Source organism: Limulus polyphemus, unplaced genomic scaffold (genome assembly GCF_000517525.1).
Source record: "Limulus polyphemus unplaced genomic scaffold, Limulus_polyphemus-2.1.2 Scaffold158, whole genome shotgun sequence".
In the NCBI taxonomy this organism is placed as follows: domain Eukaryota; kingdom Metazoa; phylum Arthropoda; class Merostomata; order Xiphosura; family Limulidae; genus Limulus; species Limulus polyphemus.
Window position 1 is genome coordinate 109,119 of NW_013665768.1, and position 17,685 is coordinate 126,803.

At 37.2% G+C, this 17,685-nt stretch overlaps 1 protein-coding gene across 2 annotated transcripts in view; it reads left to right on the forward strand.

Annotated features, from left to right (window-relative positions):
- The first annotated feature begins 964 nt into the window (after positions 1-964).
- LOC106476670 (organic cation transporter protein-like) overlaps positions 965-17,685 on the forward strand; it is a 110,247-nt gene continuing 93,526 nt past the window's right edge. For both annotated transcript variants that reach the window (XM_022381366.1, XM_022381367.1), the window contains exon 1: positions 965-1,115. In XM_022381366.1, coding sequence (XP_022237074.1) covers positions 1,108-1,115 — 8 coding nt within the window. In that variant the 5' untranslated portion in view covers positions 965-1,107. The remainder of the gene's footprint in view (positions 1,116-17,685) is intronic.

The following is a 17,685-nucleotide window of genomic DNA, read 5'->3' on the forward strand; positions in this document are numbered from 1 at the left end:
CCCTGTACTTAAGCTTTTTAAAGAAACACCAAATGTCTGTAAAACAGCTGACTTCAAGGGGTAGTGATAACACCGTTTACATCAGAATTATGATTTTTTAAAAGTATTACTAGTTAATAATACTTATAAAAACTGATACTCCGTTTGAAACTATGTCACCTCAATGAAATTGGTTGCCATCATTCTTTTAGTTTTTGAGGTATCAAGTAATATAATAGAATCAGAATAAATAAATTTAAACGTTTTTCTATGATATTTACAGACATTCCCAAAACACAGTCATTACATATATATTATTATAAAAGGAAACACTGTATAGTATTGTAAAGTTCTGATGACCTATTGAGGACATATTTGAAACACCATTTCGATGAACAATCCAGGCCATCTCTACATAGGCAGTGCTACCGTCTGCCTAATACCAATATACATTTAGCAGAAACACAACTCCGTTACTGCATGTGCAGAAACTATACACTCTTCAGGTATGCCAGGAAAATGAGCATTGCCCTATAAATATCAGTTAAAACGCATTAGCCGATACTTAGCTGACAAAGCTAAGCATGATAATTTTGTGACTTTTATAACTAATATATACAATTGAAGTTTCGATAAGACTGTCAGCGGACAATTTGATTTTTTTATCTCAACAAAGCACAATAGGATCTTTACGTTATGCTACCACTTCATTTCCGTAATTACTATAACTTTTCCACGTACCACCAGAAGGAATACTAAAGTCCTCAAGCTGAGAATCTGTACCTACAAACATTATGTTAATGAAAGAATCATGAAAAATCTAGTAAGCATTTCTTGTTCTTTATCAAATTTTCTCTTCCCTCAACTCCTTTTTATGTGGTTAGGCGTTTTTGATTGGTTAATTTTAGGTCACGCATTTCCCTGTACAGGTAGTTTAGGTGTATGCATCTTGATTCAGACTAGTGTATAGATGTTGTTCAAAGGTGACGTGTTCAGTTTTTGCTGAAAGCTGTTCTATTTGTTACTTGGAAAATTGAACGGGTAAAAGTACCCCAAATCTCTTTATTCATGACAGTTTTCTAATAAAGGAAAATGTATTATCAAGTGTGGTGAGAAGTTTTGAAAAGAATGCAGAAGTAAGTTATACGATATATTAAATCATATGTCTTAGTTAAGGGACAAGAAGAATTAGTTACGTTACTGGGAAATAAGACGCGCACAACGTTCAGAGACGCCACTTGCAAGTGTAAGACTACGTAAGGTAAAGGTTTGTTTGATATTAAGTGCATTATTTCTAGTTTAAAGCTGTTCTCAACAACTGAAAATGTTGATTATTTAGATACTATAACTTATAGTAAAGAATGTAAAGACAGATGAAATAAGAAGTGATTTTTTTTTATCTTTAATTATTTTCTAACTTCAAAATGTTGTATAGTACTGTGTTTCTTCTGGCAATGCTTAAATAATTACTGAATCAGCAACAAAAAAAACTAATTATCTTTTTGTTTGCAAAGATAATAATTTCAGTAATTTTGTTTCTTTCCATAAACGTTAGGAATGCCACCATTTCAAACTTTGTTTGTTGTTAACCACAAAATAACACAATAGACTATCTGTGTTCTGCCCACCGTATAGCATGTATCGAAACCCTACTTTTAACAATACAAGTTCAGAGACTTATACTCAGTTATAACTGAGCCACTGGAAGGTGGAAGAATAGAAAGGAATTATAAAAACGAAAAGAAAAAAGAAACCTAGTTTGTTAAGTATTCTTTAGTAACAAAGATAAATATTACTGAATTACTACAATTTTTCTTCAAACATCTCTAGAGATGTGAAGTATCATTTGGATAGTAGATCTTGGATTGACCATGTAATCACGCAGCTATATATTCAACTTAACAGTTTCATTAGTCTTCGTTGTTTTTTTGTTTGTAAGCTCACACCGATATTAACATTTCGCCTGATTATTTTTTTGTAACTTTACGTCGATGTTAATCACATGAAGAAGTATCACTAGTTGGCATTTAGCTTATGTGTTTTGTTATTATATGTATACGGGCTCACGCATACCGATATTATCTCTATAACCTGAATACTTGTGTTCTATCACTAAATAATTGTCTCGTTTCGTTAAACGTCCACACAGGTTTGTTCAAATTCACTTTAAAAAAAAGCCACTATACGCTATTTACGACTAAACTTACAAACACACAGTCTAGAACTGTTTGACTATATCTCTCACTAACTTGGTATTATTTCTATATAACTAACTTTGTCTGACTTACTTGAACTATATTTTTTACGCGTATTTATAAATACCCGACTGAGGCCTAGAACTTACAAACACACAGTCTAGAACTACTTGACAATGTCTCTCACTAACTTGGTGTTACTTTCTATATAACTAACTTTGTCTAACTTACTTGAGCTACATTTTTACGCGTATATATATATAACCAGAATGAGGCCTAGAACTTTCCATACCTACGAATTATTATGATGTATTAATACTCGAGAAATACTTAGAAGGTTCTAGTAACATGTCGCAATAATACAACAATCGCCAATTTACGACAGTTGAACTACACCACGTATGATTAGTACAGTTACGTAAATAAACCTGCGATAAACTAACGCTTCTAAAATAGCTAAATTTAAAACTCCTACTATACTTAAATTAAAACAGTCATTTATATCTAACAATTAACACAATCTTATTGGGGAAGTAAGGAATGGTGTGAATTTAAATTTGTATCAGACTTATTGTTATATACAATGCATAGCTACGATTGTTCTATTGAAAAATATTTGATGGAGACTAGCCCTAAGTGTCTGAATCTGTGATCAATTTAGAATGCGTCATGAGTAAAATATCTTAACTTGAAGTCACATTTTTATATCCCTAATATACGTGAAGTAAAGGATATTGAATGTATGTATGTGTCTATACATTCTCACTCTTCGGACACATACCTCTCGTATTACCTTACTGCACTCAAAAAGTATAAACATCATTACATTTAACCTCATTGTTAAAATTAGAGGACTGTGTTACACACGTGATTATAACAAATGTCCAAAGATTATTATGTATTATAACATAGTTGTCAGCGAATATTTTTCGAAGTAATATAACGTAATACATAAAATGCAGTCAGGATATGAATCAGCAAACAGGGCGTTTTTAACAGTTTCCACGAGCCAGGGATACTACTTAGAAGCCGTTTTGCAGAGGCGGTTAGAAAAAGTCATCCCGGAAAAGGGTTTCGACACCGGATTCAGCAAGAACACGATGTGAAAAAAAATATATTCTGAAATTTTGAAGAAAACATATTGAGTAGAAGTCGAGATATGATCGATTGAATATACGGATTCCATAGTACTAAAGTCATTTGTAATATATGATTCATACTATGCATCGGCATGATTAAAATACTTCTTAAGCTTTCGTTTCAATACACAAACAAAACTCTTTAATTACTTCAACTCCGCACAACTTGCCTCATTTTTTCTGAGCAGAAGTCTGATTTCTGAATTGCATTAATGCGTTCTTGGGCTCGATTTCATAACCAGACTGCACCACAATTTGACTGATGACCATTCTGAACCGCTCTTCAATATCTCCTATTTTCGTAGAGATAGTTCTGTGTTTCTTATATTTGGACGTCAAAGACGAAATTATCTGACGAATTTCCATTTCACGTAGCAAATCAAGGTGTTCAGGATATTTCTGGCATAAAATTTCAAGCATACAACCCAGTCCAATTTTATTCCATTTGTCTTCTACGCCTCACATGTACATTTCGCCTATCTCCGCTTTGAAATGTTAAATGCACCTAGCACCATACATTTTTCCATAAAAAGGTCGCTTAGCAAACCCAAAACCAAATACTTCTGGTACAAAGTCGGCATCATCTTTCTGTAAGTCATGAGCATCAGAAGAAATATTTTCACGGATCTTCGTATCAATGAAAACAACTTGTCCTTGGTCTATTAGCATTTTGGCATGTCTAATAGCTGAAGATAGTAAGTCATTTTTGGTTCTGGCACCTCTACAGACATGTTGTTCTTTCTTCACCACAGAGGTGAGAGACTGCTCACATACCACAAACTTTGTTCGATCCTCCAAATATTCTCCTAATTCATCTAAAGTAATTCGTCGTCGCTGACTCCATATCTGTCGTCTGTAAATATTGTCTCTGTCTGCCTGCAATCAAAACATACAGTTTGTTAGCTTTCCATGGAATTCAGTCACATTCACATCCTCAACGAAGTCCCCAGATCCCAGTTTATCAAAACTCACATCACTGATATCGTCTCTTTCGTTGTCAGCCTCTTCATGATCACTTGGCTCCATTTCATCATCATATTGACTCAATTGTTCATCGTTCATGGGATCATTTGGCTCTTGTTCATCACCACATTGTCCTGAAGCTGTATTACTGGAAACAAAGTTCGGCTTATGAGGGTCAGACATGTCAATAAAGACTGAATACACTCTCGAATACTCGTAGAGTCAAATATAAGTGTCTTCAAACACAACTTCATTGAATCGACCAAGTTTTGAGAAAACTTTATCTATTGCCTCTGAATAATCATTCATCAGTTCAGATACTTTTAGTTATCTTGGTCAAATATTGAAACCACAGTATTTGCCACCCACCATTACATTGCAGAGCTTGTTGTAATTCTAATGGTAATATCACATTATTGCCCATATTCACATATTTAGTAATAAGATACACTGCTATTGCAAAGTGTGCATCGATACACTCTGTTCAATCCTGTGTCTCTGTATGTTCAAAGTTTCTACTACCTGGCATGTTTCGATCACCAAGTCGTGTATTGATTCCTTGATACACATGGCCTCGAGATCTCCTACATAAAATGGAGTATCCACCTTTATTTTTGCTATGGGAAATTTTCTCACTGTTCCATCAATTAGCACACACAAGCATAGCTTGCCTATCATCGGATAATTGGATACTAAACTGGTTCTCACTGCTGCACTACTGCACCCAATGTCTCATAAAACCCTCACGTTCTTGTCCCCAACATGGCCTTCACATATTGGTATATTATGAATTATTGGTATCTCTTGATATTTGTTATATGCTCTCATCACTATTGGCACTGTTGATCCATTTGCTAATTTGAGCCGACCATTAGTCATGCACTGATCAATCACGTTTTCTTGTACTGAATTTAACAAGCAGTCTTGATTATCTTTCTTCTGGCAGCAGCATCCATGGTGCCAGTCACTTTTTTCTTGTTTCTTACCAGCACTGTCTTTGTAAACGGCTTCAGCTACTTTATGTTGAGGTTTCTAATGTGGTTTGCTGATAATGGACTTGCACTCCTTTGCAATATGCCCCATTTTATAACAAACATAACACCTTCTGTCTATTAACCTCCTGTCACCTTTGGTAAACTCCTGCTTCTGGTCAGCTATTACTGGTTTCAAATTTTTCTGGACATTCTTGGACTTGCCAGTTATACCAACTCCATGGGCTTCCATATACTGTTCTATTAGCTTGATCATCTTGTCTGCATCTTTTGGTGCTCTCTCATTTAAAACCAGTGAAACTTCAGTTGAAGACGTGGTCAAGAATTGTTCACGTACTAATAGGTCTGCCAGTCCCTCAAAAGCATTTTTCACACATGGCGTTGTCAGTCCATCTGGTGAAATATCGCTGCAGACGTGCCACAAACTGAAATACAGTTTCTCCAATGTCGGGTTTGACTCCTCTGAACTTCCGATGAAAACCTTTCTCAGTAAGTTCATATCGTTTCAGTTAAGCTACTTTTAATTTGCCATAATCCATGGCATCTTCTGACGTCATGCCTGCATATACTTGTAGGCCTTTTCCTGTGAGAGGTGGACTGAGACAAACTGCCAAGTCGCCTTTGTCCCAATTCTGACCCCTCGACGTGGATTCCTGTAGGTGGTGAGGGGACCTCCGAGGGAAGGTTCTGTATTTTCAGTTACTTCCTCTGTGATCCAAACATCCACGCACATGTTTGCTGTGCGTAGCAACCCGTGAAGGGGAGGAGAGGATCCTGGTGGCTGAGTGGTGTCTGGGGCACTGCAACATACCACTTTGACCTTGAATTCCTGTAGATGGGTGGCCCCAGGGTCAATTGATTGGTCTGCTCGGGCTAGGGTCAACTGAGCATCAGTGTTGGGCATTCTCAACGAATGTTGTGGGCATTGTGCCTGATGCTGATGTTTGGGTATAGTGCTCACGAAACCCTGGCATTGCTGCAGTGTCCTCGTTTGACATTGTAGTGCATCCCCTAGTATGACTCCATGGCAGGTGGGGTCAGTGGGCACTGAATCTTTCTCTTTTATTATGGATCTCCCAAATCCAAATAAAAAAGTAAAAATTCTGCTTATTGGTAAATGACCATGTGTAGAAGACTCTGAACAATAGTCTCCACAACAAGGTGGACCTGTATCTCGCTTTCTGATCTTGCATTCACTATCCAATAAATAATTAGGGAAATATCTCCCGTTTTTATTCAGAAGGGTTTAGCTGGCTCTCCAAAGTCACTTAAGAAGCTCCGTTCTGGAGAGATCTTGGTTGAAACATCCACAGCAAAGCACAGTGAACTCCTCTTGAATTCGAAGGCCATTGGGGATATACCCATTGAGGTTACTCTCCACGCTTCTCTGAATTCTTCACAAGGAGTTATTGTCGGGAGGGACTTGAAGACCATCTCCGAGTCAGAGATCCTTGCTCGTTTCTCCAACCAAGGAATTTTAGCAGTTTGAAGGATCTCCACTTGTAGAGATGGAATTATGGTATTGACCTGTTCTTATTTTGACGTTTTCATCACCACGTCCTCCTGCCACTGTTATCGTGGGTTATTTGAACTGTAAGGTATGGCTGTATATTCCTTACCCTCTCCGATGTTTTCAGTGCCAGTGGGTTGGTCATTCAAAGACATCTTGTCGTGGTTCTGTGACGTTGTGGTGGCAAGGACCACGATGCTTATGAGTGCAAACTGGACCCTCACTGTGTTAATTGTAGTTCGCACTCCTCTTACTTTAGGTCATGCCCTAAGTGGGAGGAGGAGAAGGAGGTACAGTGTTTGAAGACTGTTCACATATTTCTTTCCCAGAGGGTCGGAAGCTATTGTTCCCTACTCCATCTCGGACATATGCCATTGCACTATGCTCCACTGCTACAGTGGGGGTGCAGACAGATCTTTCTGTGCCTCCATCCGAGTCTTTTTCACGCCATGTGGGGAGTCTTCTGCCCTCCATGGATAATAAAGTTGACCAGTCTGTATACTCTGATCTCTGTCCCCACTATTCCTTCCAGTGTCTGCCTGGGTCAACCTCCACAGGCACTGGTCTCTGGTGTCTGTTTGGGTCCTTCTTTGGCCCTTAAATGCAGGACAATCATTCGATCACATCCTCAGTCATTGGATTCTCACTCTGATGACAGAGATCTGCCCACTCAATCAAGGGCAGGATCCATGGAAGTCGATCAACCTCCATCTAGTAAAGAAAGGTGGCGTGGTCATAAACCGAAGGGTTCTCCACCCTGTTCTCCTTCACCTACATAAAAATGGCCACTTTGATACAGCGGAGCTATCGTGGTTAATGTTCTAATCTCGATGACATTAAGGCCTTGATCGACTCCTATCATCCCGTGTGTCTCTCCTTACAGGAAACATTTCTGAAACCTGCCAATACAATCACCTTTCAGCAGTTTTCTTTGTACCAGAATGACAGGTTGTGTGATTGATGGGTGCACAGAGGGGTGGAACTGCTGGTCGAGTAGCATGTGCCCTCCTTATCTGTGTCCCTCGATACACCCTTGGAGGCTGTAGCCATCTGTGTTTCCTTAGGTCTTACTATCACTGTTTGTTCTCTCTACCTCTCTCCTGGGAAGACATATGATCAATTGGACCTTGATGCTCTCGTTTACCAGTTGCCATCTCCCTTTTTACTTCTGGGAGACTTTAATGGACACAACTTCCTCTGGAGTGGTGCTAATATTGATGGTAGGGGTCATTCCAAAGATCATATGCTTTCGGATCACAACCTTTCTCTCTTCAATACTGAAACATATACTTATTTTCATGCACCTAGTCGGTCTTTTACAGCCATTGATCTCTCAATTTGCTCCCCTTCACTTTTCACTCGCTTTTCTTAGATGATCAACAGTGACCTACAGGGCAGTGATCATTTTCCTATCAGTATGAGGGAGGTTGGCCATGGTTGATGCCACAGTGGAAGTTGGACCAGGCTGACTGGCCATCTTTCACCTCTATCTCGAAACTTGATCCTGCCTTTGTCTGTCTGCCATCAATAGACGACTGTGTGGTTGCAGTGACTGACTGTATCATCCAGGCAGCTGCTCATTTTATTCTTAATAACTCAACACGTTTTCCTCAGTATCCTCGTCCATGGTGGAGTCCCTGCCAGTAGGCATGCTCAGCAGGTTCGACGTCAAAGCCAAAAGGAGTCTTGGATTAAGTTCACTACTAGCATATCTTCTATAACCAATTCCAAAACTGTATGGGACAAGATTCGAAAAGTCACTGGGAGGTATGCTTCCCATCCCTTTTTCATCTTGCTCTCCAATGACCAGGAAGTTGCTGATGTCCAGAGCATTGCTGATGCCCTCGGCCACAGCTTTTCTTGTGCTTTTAGCACTTCTGTTTCTTTCCTTGCATTCTTGGCCATCAAATATCGGGCAGAGTGATCGCCTCTTTCCTTTTGAGCCGATCATCTCTATGACTATAATCGCCCCTTTACACTGGTGGAACTCAAACTTGCTCTTCATCAGTCTGGTAGCACATTGGACAGACCTGATGATGTTCATTATGAGATGCTGCACCATCTTTCTCCTGCCTCTCTTGCTATTCTTCTGGTTATTTTTAACTGGATCTGGCAGGAGCATGTTTTTCCTGATGCTTGGCACTAGGCTATTGTCCTCCCTTTCTTTAAGCCTGGGAAGGATTCCAAGATTCCTTCTAATTATTGTTCCATTGCTTTGACTAGTTGTCTTTGTAAGGTCCTAGAGAGGATGGTTAATGCTCGTCTTGTTTGGTTCTTGAATCAAACACGCTCCTCTCGCCCACCCAGTGGGGGTTCCATCGACAGTGCTCCACCATGGACCATCTGATTCGACTTGAAACGTTAAGCAGGGAAGTCTTTCTCAAGAGAGAACAACTTGTTTCTGTGTTCTTTGATCTCGAGAAGGCTTATGACACTACGTGGAGGTATGGCATTTTGCAGGACTTCCACTCCTATGGGTTGCATGGCCATTCACCCATTTTTATTCAAAACATTTTACTGAACAGGCGATTCCAAGTCCATGTGGGTTCAACTCTTCCCGCTCCTTTCCACAGGAACTTGGAGTCCCTCAGGGCTGTGTCTTGAGTGTCACACTTTTTAGTGTTAAAATTAATGCCATCACTACTAATCTTTCTCTGACAGTTGCAAATCGGTTTTATGTCGACGACTGACACGAGACATGAGGTTTATTGAGCGGCAGCTTCAAACTTCCCTCAATCAGTTGTTGACATGGACCACTGAAAACGGTTTTCCAAAACCGTTTGCATGCATTTTTGCCACCAACAGGGCCTCCACCCCTATCCCAAGCTCTGTCTCGGCGATATAATTATTCATGTGGTCCCTGAGGGATAGTTCTTGGAGCTTATCTTTCACCATAAGGTTGGCTTTATTCCACACATCAAGCAGCTATGTGTCAAGTGTGCAAGGGCTCTGAACATCCTCCATGTCATCTCTTCCAGCTCTTGGGGAGTGGATCGATGTTCTATGCTCAGGATTTATCATGCCCTGATTCGATCCAAACTGGACTATGGGTCTTTGATCTATGGTTCTTCCAGGACCTTGGCCTTGAAGATGCAGGTCACCATTTACTATCTGGGGCTTTGGCTCTGCACCGGAGCTTTTGGCATTTCTCCAGTCCAGAGTTTGTTAACTAAGTCCCACGAATCTCCTCATCACCTCCATCGTTTGCAACTTTCTTTACAATATGTTACCAAGCTTCAATCCTTAACACAGCATCCCACCTGGGATTGTATCTTTCTTTCTCGATGGGCCATGCTCTTTCAGAACAGATGATCTGCTATTCCTTCCATTGGCCTTTGTATTCAGGTGCAACTGGCTGAATTTGGTCTGGCTTTGGATGACATTGCTGTCCACAATGATCAGCCCATTCCACCATCGCTTATTACCATCCCTTCCTATGACCTTTCCTTGAGTCTTCTGAGGAAGGTGGATACTCCTGATTGGAATTACCATTTTATTTTTGCTGAACATCTTTCGAGCCATTCTTCTCTTCCTATTTACACAGCCAATTTTTATGCTATTTTTCTTGCCCTGGATCATGTAGAAGCAATGCAGTACAGTGACTGTACTATTTACACTGATTCTCTTAGCTCTCTACTGGCCCTAGAATCACTTAACGATAATTCTCACCCTGTTCTCGTCGATATTCAACAACGACTGGCCCATTTTTCTCTATCTCCTGTTTCCATCCAGTTTTTCTGGATACGTGGCCATGCCGGTATTCATGGGAACAAGCCCACTTACACCACATCATTAGTCCATCTGCTCTGGTGCCGTCATGGCCATGCCTGTCTCGTACATGGACTACGGTCCTGTCTTCAAGGAATGGCTTCATGCCAGTTGGCAGTCGACTTGGTGTGAGAACGTCATAACAAGCTTTTCCAAATCAAACCTTCTGTTGATCTTTGGCCGTCTTGCTTCCGTAAGGATCAGAAGTAGTCCTGGCAAGGCTATGCATTGGTCACAGTTTTTAACCCATCATTTTCTTTTATCTGGTATTGACCCACTGATGTATAGCCATTGTGACACTCAAGTCACAATTGCCCACATTTTACTTTTGTGCCATTGTTATGACCGTGAGTGGTGGCACCATTTTAGACACGTAACTTGTAAGAGTTTACCCCTGACATTGGACATTGTTATTGGCAATGGTGACACTGTCCAACTAGATTGTATTTTTAATTTTTTTCGCAATATTGGTCTTTTTAATTGTATAGAAATATTTTAGCCAAATTTTGGACATATTTTGGTTTTAACTCGCTGTATTTTTACATTTTACTCTAATTTACTTTCATTGTTTTTATCGGTTGTTTGCGCAAATAGCCTCGTTGCTTTGTGCCATAAAGCACCAAACAACCAACCCAGTTCTGACTTTGGGCAAATCTTTCATATCTCTCCATTTCATCTTTATGTTCATAAACTTTGGGCAACTTGGGTCGGCTAGCCCTGACTCCATTGTCATTCTTGGATCCTTCTTCCTTCGGTTGCGTGAGTTTTGCTATTTCAATTTGTGCTTTTATTCTCTTTATTTCTAGTTTCTCCTCTCTCTCTTTTTCTTCTCTCTCAATTTGTATTCTCACTCTTTCTATTCCTAGTTTCTTCTTTCTCTCATTTTCTTCTTTTAGTCTTTCTTCTTTCTCAATTTGTTTCTTCTGTTGCCGTTCTTCTCTTTCCAGTTGTTATTGGTGTTTAACAAACTCTCGTAATTCACTGTCTTTTAACCCAAGTTGAGATCCTATTTCTACACTTTTATCAAAATTTGTTGGCATGGTTATATAGCGTAATTTCAATCTCTATACTATTTTCGTTACTACTACAGTTGGGCGTATATAGATAGGCCTACTTATTTCCGCTGTTGTCCACGTTTTCTTCTATTGCTGTTTACCACTCTATAATCCTGGCTGTGGCTCTTCAATCGTCAGATTTTTTAAAATTTAAAATCTTTAATTTTTTTCCTTTTTGACAATTGTCGAAATAAATGGCTTTTACTTATATTTCTTAATAGTATGTAAATATATATAGTATGTTGTTGGGTTTAGGATTCTTCTACAATAGGTGTCTATGACATGTTAGGGGTAAATTCAACGATGAATAAACAGTACACATTTTACTTGTTTTCAAATAATATATATATATTCGGAACAAGTTAAACGTATGTACAACAAAGTCTTCACAATGTAGAGATTATAGATACATCATAAACACCATATATATATATATATATAGTGTTTCTTGTCAAAATTCCACCTGAGGCCTATTCAATTACTTTAGAATTTCAATTGACAAAACGAACTATCTTCTCTATATTACTACTGTACTAGTATTCTGTGTGTGATTCATTTACACTTTACAAATGTGGCGCAAGTTACCGTAATTCGTTCGGTCTTCTTTCTTCTGAAGATCCTCTGTTCCTTTTGTGTACCTAGGCTGATTCAATTACTTTACACCCACGCTCTGAGGGAATAAAATTATCCTTCTTATCTTTTTGTATACTGTTAGTTTTATTCTAACATATTAAACGTTAGGCCTATCGCATCTACAGTACTTAACTTCATACAGTTATATTCTCTTTTAATATTATCTGTCTATTGTTGTCTGTCTGCTGCTTCCCGCTCGTTTCACGCTATTTATATCTTTATTACATAGCCGTCTGGCCACTTTCTATATTCTCGACACCAGTTAGTTATTAATAAAACCTTCTACAATGTCTGCTTTTAACTCTTATTATAACAAAAGTTAAAAATAATAAAGTATTCACTCACAAATATAAATTAATCCCTAATATCTAAACCAAACAGTCTTTTATATCATGTCATAATTCATAAAGACAAAAGCCTCTTCCAATTTCAATTGACAGTGAATTTCGTGAATACGCCTGCCTTGATTCTCTACTCTAATTCGATGTCCCGTATACAATTTCATTTTGTGTCTACAATCTCGAAGTAACATATGATGTTCAGAAGAAACATTCTTAATAAAGTAATGACTTGTCCGGAAGGGCAATTGACATTCTTCATATTTTCTACTCGGAATTGGATTTCCATGACTTAATGCGTATTGGACGCAATGTGAAGTAGCATTATCCTTAGCAATATGAGCGTTGAAGTCGTACTTGATAAAATGTTCGAGCTTCCTCAACATCAACATTCATTTGTCTTTCACATGAGGGCTTTGGATTGTCTTAATTATCCTACTCAATAGTCCTATATTATCTTACAACAAAATTCCAGAAGCATAATCAACAACTTTTCGAGATAAATGATCAAATGTTGTTAATGCTGTTACCATTTTGCAGAATGATGTGTGTGATATTCGATTATCCGCAGACGTAAATCGTTCAATATAATCATGATAAAGGAATTCGACGTCATTTTGTCTCGTAAATCATGGAGAATCAGACTCTTTTCCATCTAAGTAAATTTTCTTTCTTCCCCAAGATAAAGGCAAAACGCTGTCGGGACTCAAAATAAATTCAACAGCTTGTTTGATAACACCGTGATTATATCTATATCTTGCCACAGAGCGAACTGGATTTACATGGTCAAAACCTTGCGTCAATCTCCGGTAATGTCGATTCGCAGTATCAAATGCTTTCCTACCCTCTCCAAAAGCTTCTGCGGTGGTCTGTGTCATAGTTTGACATTGAAGCGCCATAATTTCTTTCCTCTGAATTGATGTTTCTGGTAAGACTGCCAGTACATCTCTCACTGCTTCCCAAAGTTTATGTTTCTTACCATTTCCAGCAATTACTTCACCAACAGCCTATAATAATCCACCAGGATATTTTGGTAACAGTCTAGAACATAGCACTCCTAAAGCTTTCCTACAAAGTGTAATAAGCCGAGCTTTTCTTTTCAGATCATTGAACATTGATGTATTACACACTTGCTCAGATGGAAAATTCAATATCGTCGTATATTCCATTCCAAGAAATGTCCGAATAGCATGCAAATCAGTTCCTGATAAACAATTTGTACCAGTCAATGTACTTAATCTGGATTTGCGCTTTGTTCTCGATCTCTTTTGTAGCCTTAGTTGATTTGGCGGGTAAAAAGATCCACGTATTCATTATCCATGCCATCAGAATAATCCATGTCACCGGTTACTTGAATTATGAGAATTGGATTTTCAATATCACTAGAACTGCTCATGTCATTTGTGTAATCGATGTTATCTTTTTGCTGTTGTCGTACTAACGCTACACTCATAGGTTGCTTTCCTCCAGCAGTACGTCGTAATTTGACTTGTGGATCTAATTCATCACATCTACAACCACATCTACTTTACTTAAAACACGTAGCACAGGCTTAACTTTACATTTACATTTTAATGGCTCCATTTCTTACTGATCTATGCTTCAGAAGTATGGACAAAATCCTGATGAAGCTTGGATCTCAGTCCTCAGAATCGACGTCTTTTTTCCAGTACAATTCAGCTACAAATTTTAACCAATCAAAACAATTACCGGGATGATTTGAAAATTTTGGCTGAGCAAAACCTAGTCTCCCTGACTCGCGGAACCACTGTTAATATTCTCGAAAGATGTAGCACAGGTACGACAAAAAAGAAAAAAGAAACTGGAACGTCTGTTAAATTGTCAGAGCTGTAACGTTTGTGTAGAGTTGGTTTTAATAATAAAAATATTAACTATACAGGATCCCAATATGTTAGTAAGTTACCATAAAAGTACCTTGGCCACTATTCTAATGTTTGTATACCTTTCCAATTTTGAGTAACTCACATACGTATATTGTTAAGAACTCACTGGAAAATCAAGCAAATTAAGGAAGTTAAATTGATATCAACAGACCAGTTAGTATCTTTAGATGTGGTTTCCCTGTTTACCAATGTTCCAGTGAAAGAACCTTTAGAATTTTTCTTGAACGTAGCTTAGTATGCAGTAAGAAGCTTACAACATTAGAAGACAGGATATAATAACTTTAACACACTGTTGTGTTAACAACGCGTACTTTAAGTTTGATAACGTTTTTAACACCAAGTGAAAGGTTTGGCAGTAGGCTTTCAGATTTCACCACTTTTCTGTGAGTTGTTTATGTTTGAATTTGAATGACAGGCCCTTAGTGCCCAACAATGACTCAGTGGTAAATCTGAAGGCTTGTAACGCTAAAAAATAACGCTGTGGTATAATTTTGTGCTTAATAACAAACAAACAACCAAAGTCCTTAGCACAGCTTTGGTTAAACCCATTGTGTATATGTATTGATGAATACGTTTCTTGCATGATTGGCATAGCCCATGGCAATGACACATTAATAAATTTCAACAAACATGCGGAATAAGAAATCTTGCAATATAATTAACATTAGAAATAAAACAAGAAAAATGCTTACATTTCTTATATATTGTTACGTCTCCTTTCGTTGGTTGATTTTCCGTAACTTCGTTCCCACGAAACGTTAGCGACACAAGTCCTTTCTTAATAAAACTGGTTTATTCTTTCTGAATATAACTTTACCGATACACTTATTTTCAACAGTCGCTCTATTACAAACGCTATAACAACGAACGTTAACTTCAACAATACTTTCTGACTGAAGTTCAATTACTCACTACCTACACACATTGTCCCGTCGCGTTGTCACCATCTTATATATACCAGACTACCCTATATCTAGTAAATGCTAGGGCATTCACGAAGGAACAGGATATTTCTAGAAACGTGGCGTGGCACTAGTCACGTGACCTCGCTGACGCAACAATATTTTAATTATAAGAGAGGGATATGTAATTGCTACTTCAGTTTTGAGAAAACCGTATCCTTTTCCCGCCACACAAGATATCGTATCACCCCTATTCTCAACAAACTGCCAGCTTTCACCATATGTATTCAGTGCTTTAAATAGTTGTTTGTATACAGAACTTTTATTGTCAGAATTGAATTTAATGAAACACGTTTCAATTGACAGAGAATTTAATGGTAACATTGATAGGACTTACAGTATTTTTTGTAAAAAAAATATTAAGATTTTACTGTGTATTAAATTTAATGTTACCTTAGGTTGACAGAAAGAATATTTTCTTGGCATATGTTTAAACGATTTTCTCCTATATAGGTTATGTTTTAAGAAGCATGTTAATTGTTGTGTAATGTTTTCATCTCGGGTGAAACTTAGTTATTTTACTGCTAGTCCTAAAGACAAAAGCACACTATTAGATAAAGGTACAAAAGTGGTGCATATAAGTTATTTTGTAACTGTGGTCTAATACATATTGGCTAAACTTGGAGAAATTTAAAACATATATTTAATGAACTTAAGTCGGCTGTAAACAAAATAGAAAATTAATGAAACGGCTTTAGATGAACATATGGCGAACAATGTTATTTTTTACAGTGTTAACTGGAACTATGTCAAATTTATTACAAATAATCTAGTAATAAATAAGAATTAAATATAATACAATTGTTACAAGTATTTAAGAATTTTCAGTTAATTTTAAATAGAGATTTGGATCCAGGGTTTGAAGAAATTTATTTCTTGAATTCTGTTTTAAGAGAGACATAAATAGGTGGCACTACCAATTATGTTAATTGTTGGTCGAATTTTTGCATTATGGAAAATTAGAAAGGTATTTAAACATTAGAATAGTGCTTTTCTGTGCTCTGTATTTTGTGATGATGTAGACGTTTTTAATAAAGGTATAGTGCCTTCAATAGTTTTTAAAGTATTTATAGTGCAATTATTAACTTCGTTTTACTGGGATTCTAATAACTCGCTACATCTTAAACCCCTCAACATTATTAACGCGCATGCGATAAATTCTTCGAAACATACATTCACAAACATTACGCGTTCACTACATAACTAGTACTCCAAATTTTCATATACCACACTGGCAGTGTAATGCTCGTTTCATTTTAATTCCCGTAAGAGCAGAAACAGGGAACTAAGGTCACAATGCAGGTCAAGCGATCACACCCCCGAAATGTCAATGACCTCTACCTCGCATGACATCTGAGCATGGAATATATACCGGTCATAGTATGATAATTTGATGCACTGCCCAAATGCAAAGATATCTAATCTAAGTGCAGTTTTACTATAAATAGAAATGAAAATTGTTTTGATGTGTTAGTCTCTGCCATCACTGCTGAAGAGAGTTGGATGATCTGATACGTCCAGAAAAGTGTGTTTGAAAGTGACATCGACTGATCATTAGTCACTTTGTACGAACAGTCCTGACTAGTGGTTGTACACGGTGCATTGTGTGTGTGTACTGTATCGAAAAAAGATATTATAATTTTATTGCAAACTGTTTCCCCCAAAAGGTTAAATTTTGTTGATTGAGGTATGTTTAGACCTAAGTTCAGCTAAGGTGTATCAGATGAGCAAAACTTTTCCAACTTACTGTCTTTTTTTAAATTATCGTGTTAATGTAATAAAATATCGTTTTAAATAAAACATTATGCAAAAATAAATTATATAAATATAATTAATTAAAAAGGTAAAACACTCGTATATTAAATATTACATAACTAAATCTACAACATTGAAATTTGTATAAATACTTAAAGCTTATAAAAATAACTTAGAATATATACTCATTTAAAATATAATTTTATTATTTTCTTAGATTAATAACAATATAGACATAATGGTGAATTATATTTATCTATTCTTTAAACCTAGTTTTATCTTTAGTTTCTTTCAACAAATATAAAGACTTCCTTTTATCATAATATTTAATTGTTATGGTCTTCAATCTTTCACTGATTGTTGGTAAGGAAAAATTGTTTATGTAAGAAATCTATAGGTGTATTTAGAAGTGACCTGGTCACTAACCTTAACACGTTATTTGGAATAATTTGTAACATTAATATATATATATATATATATATATACACAACA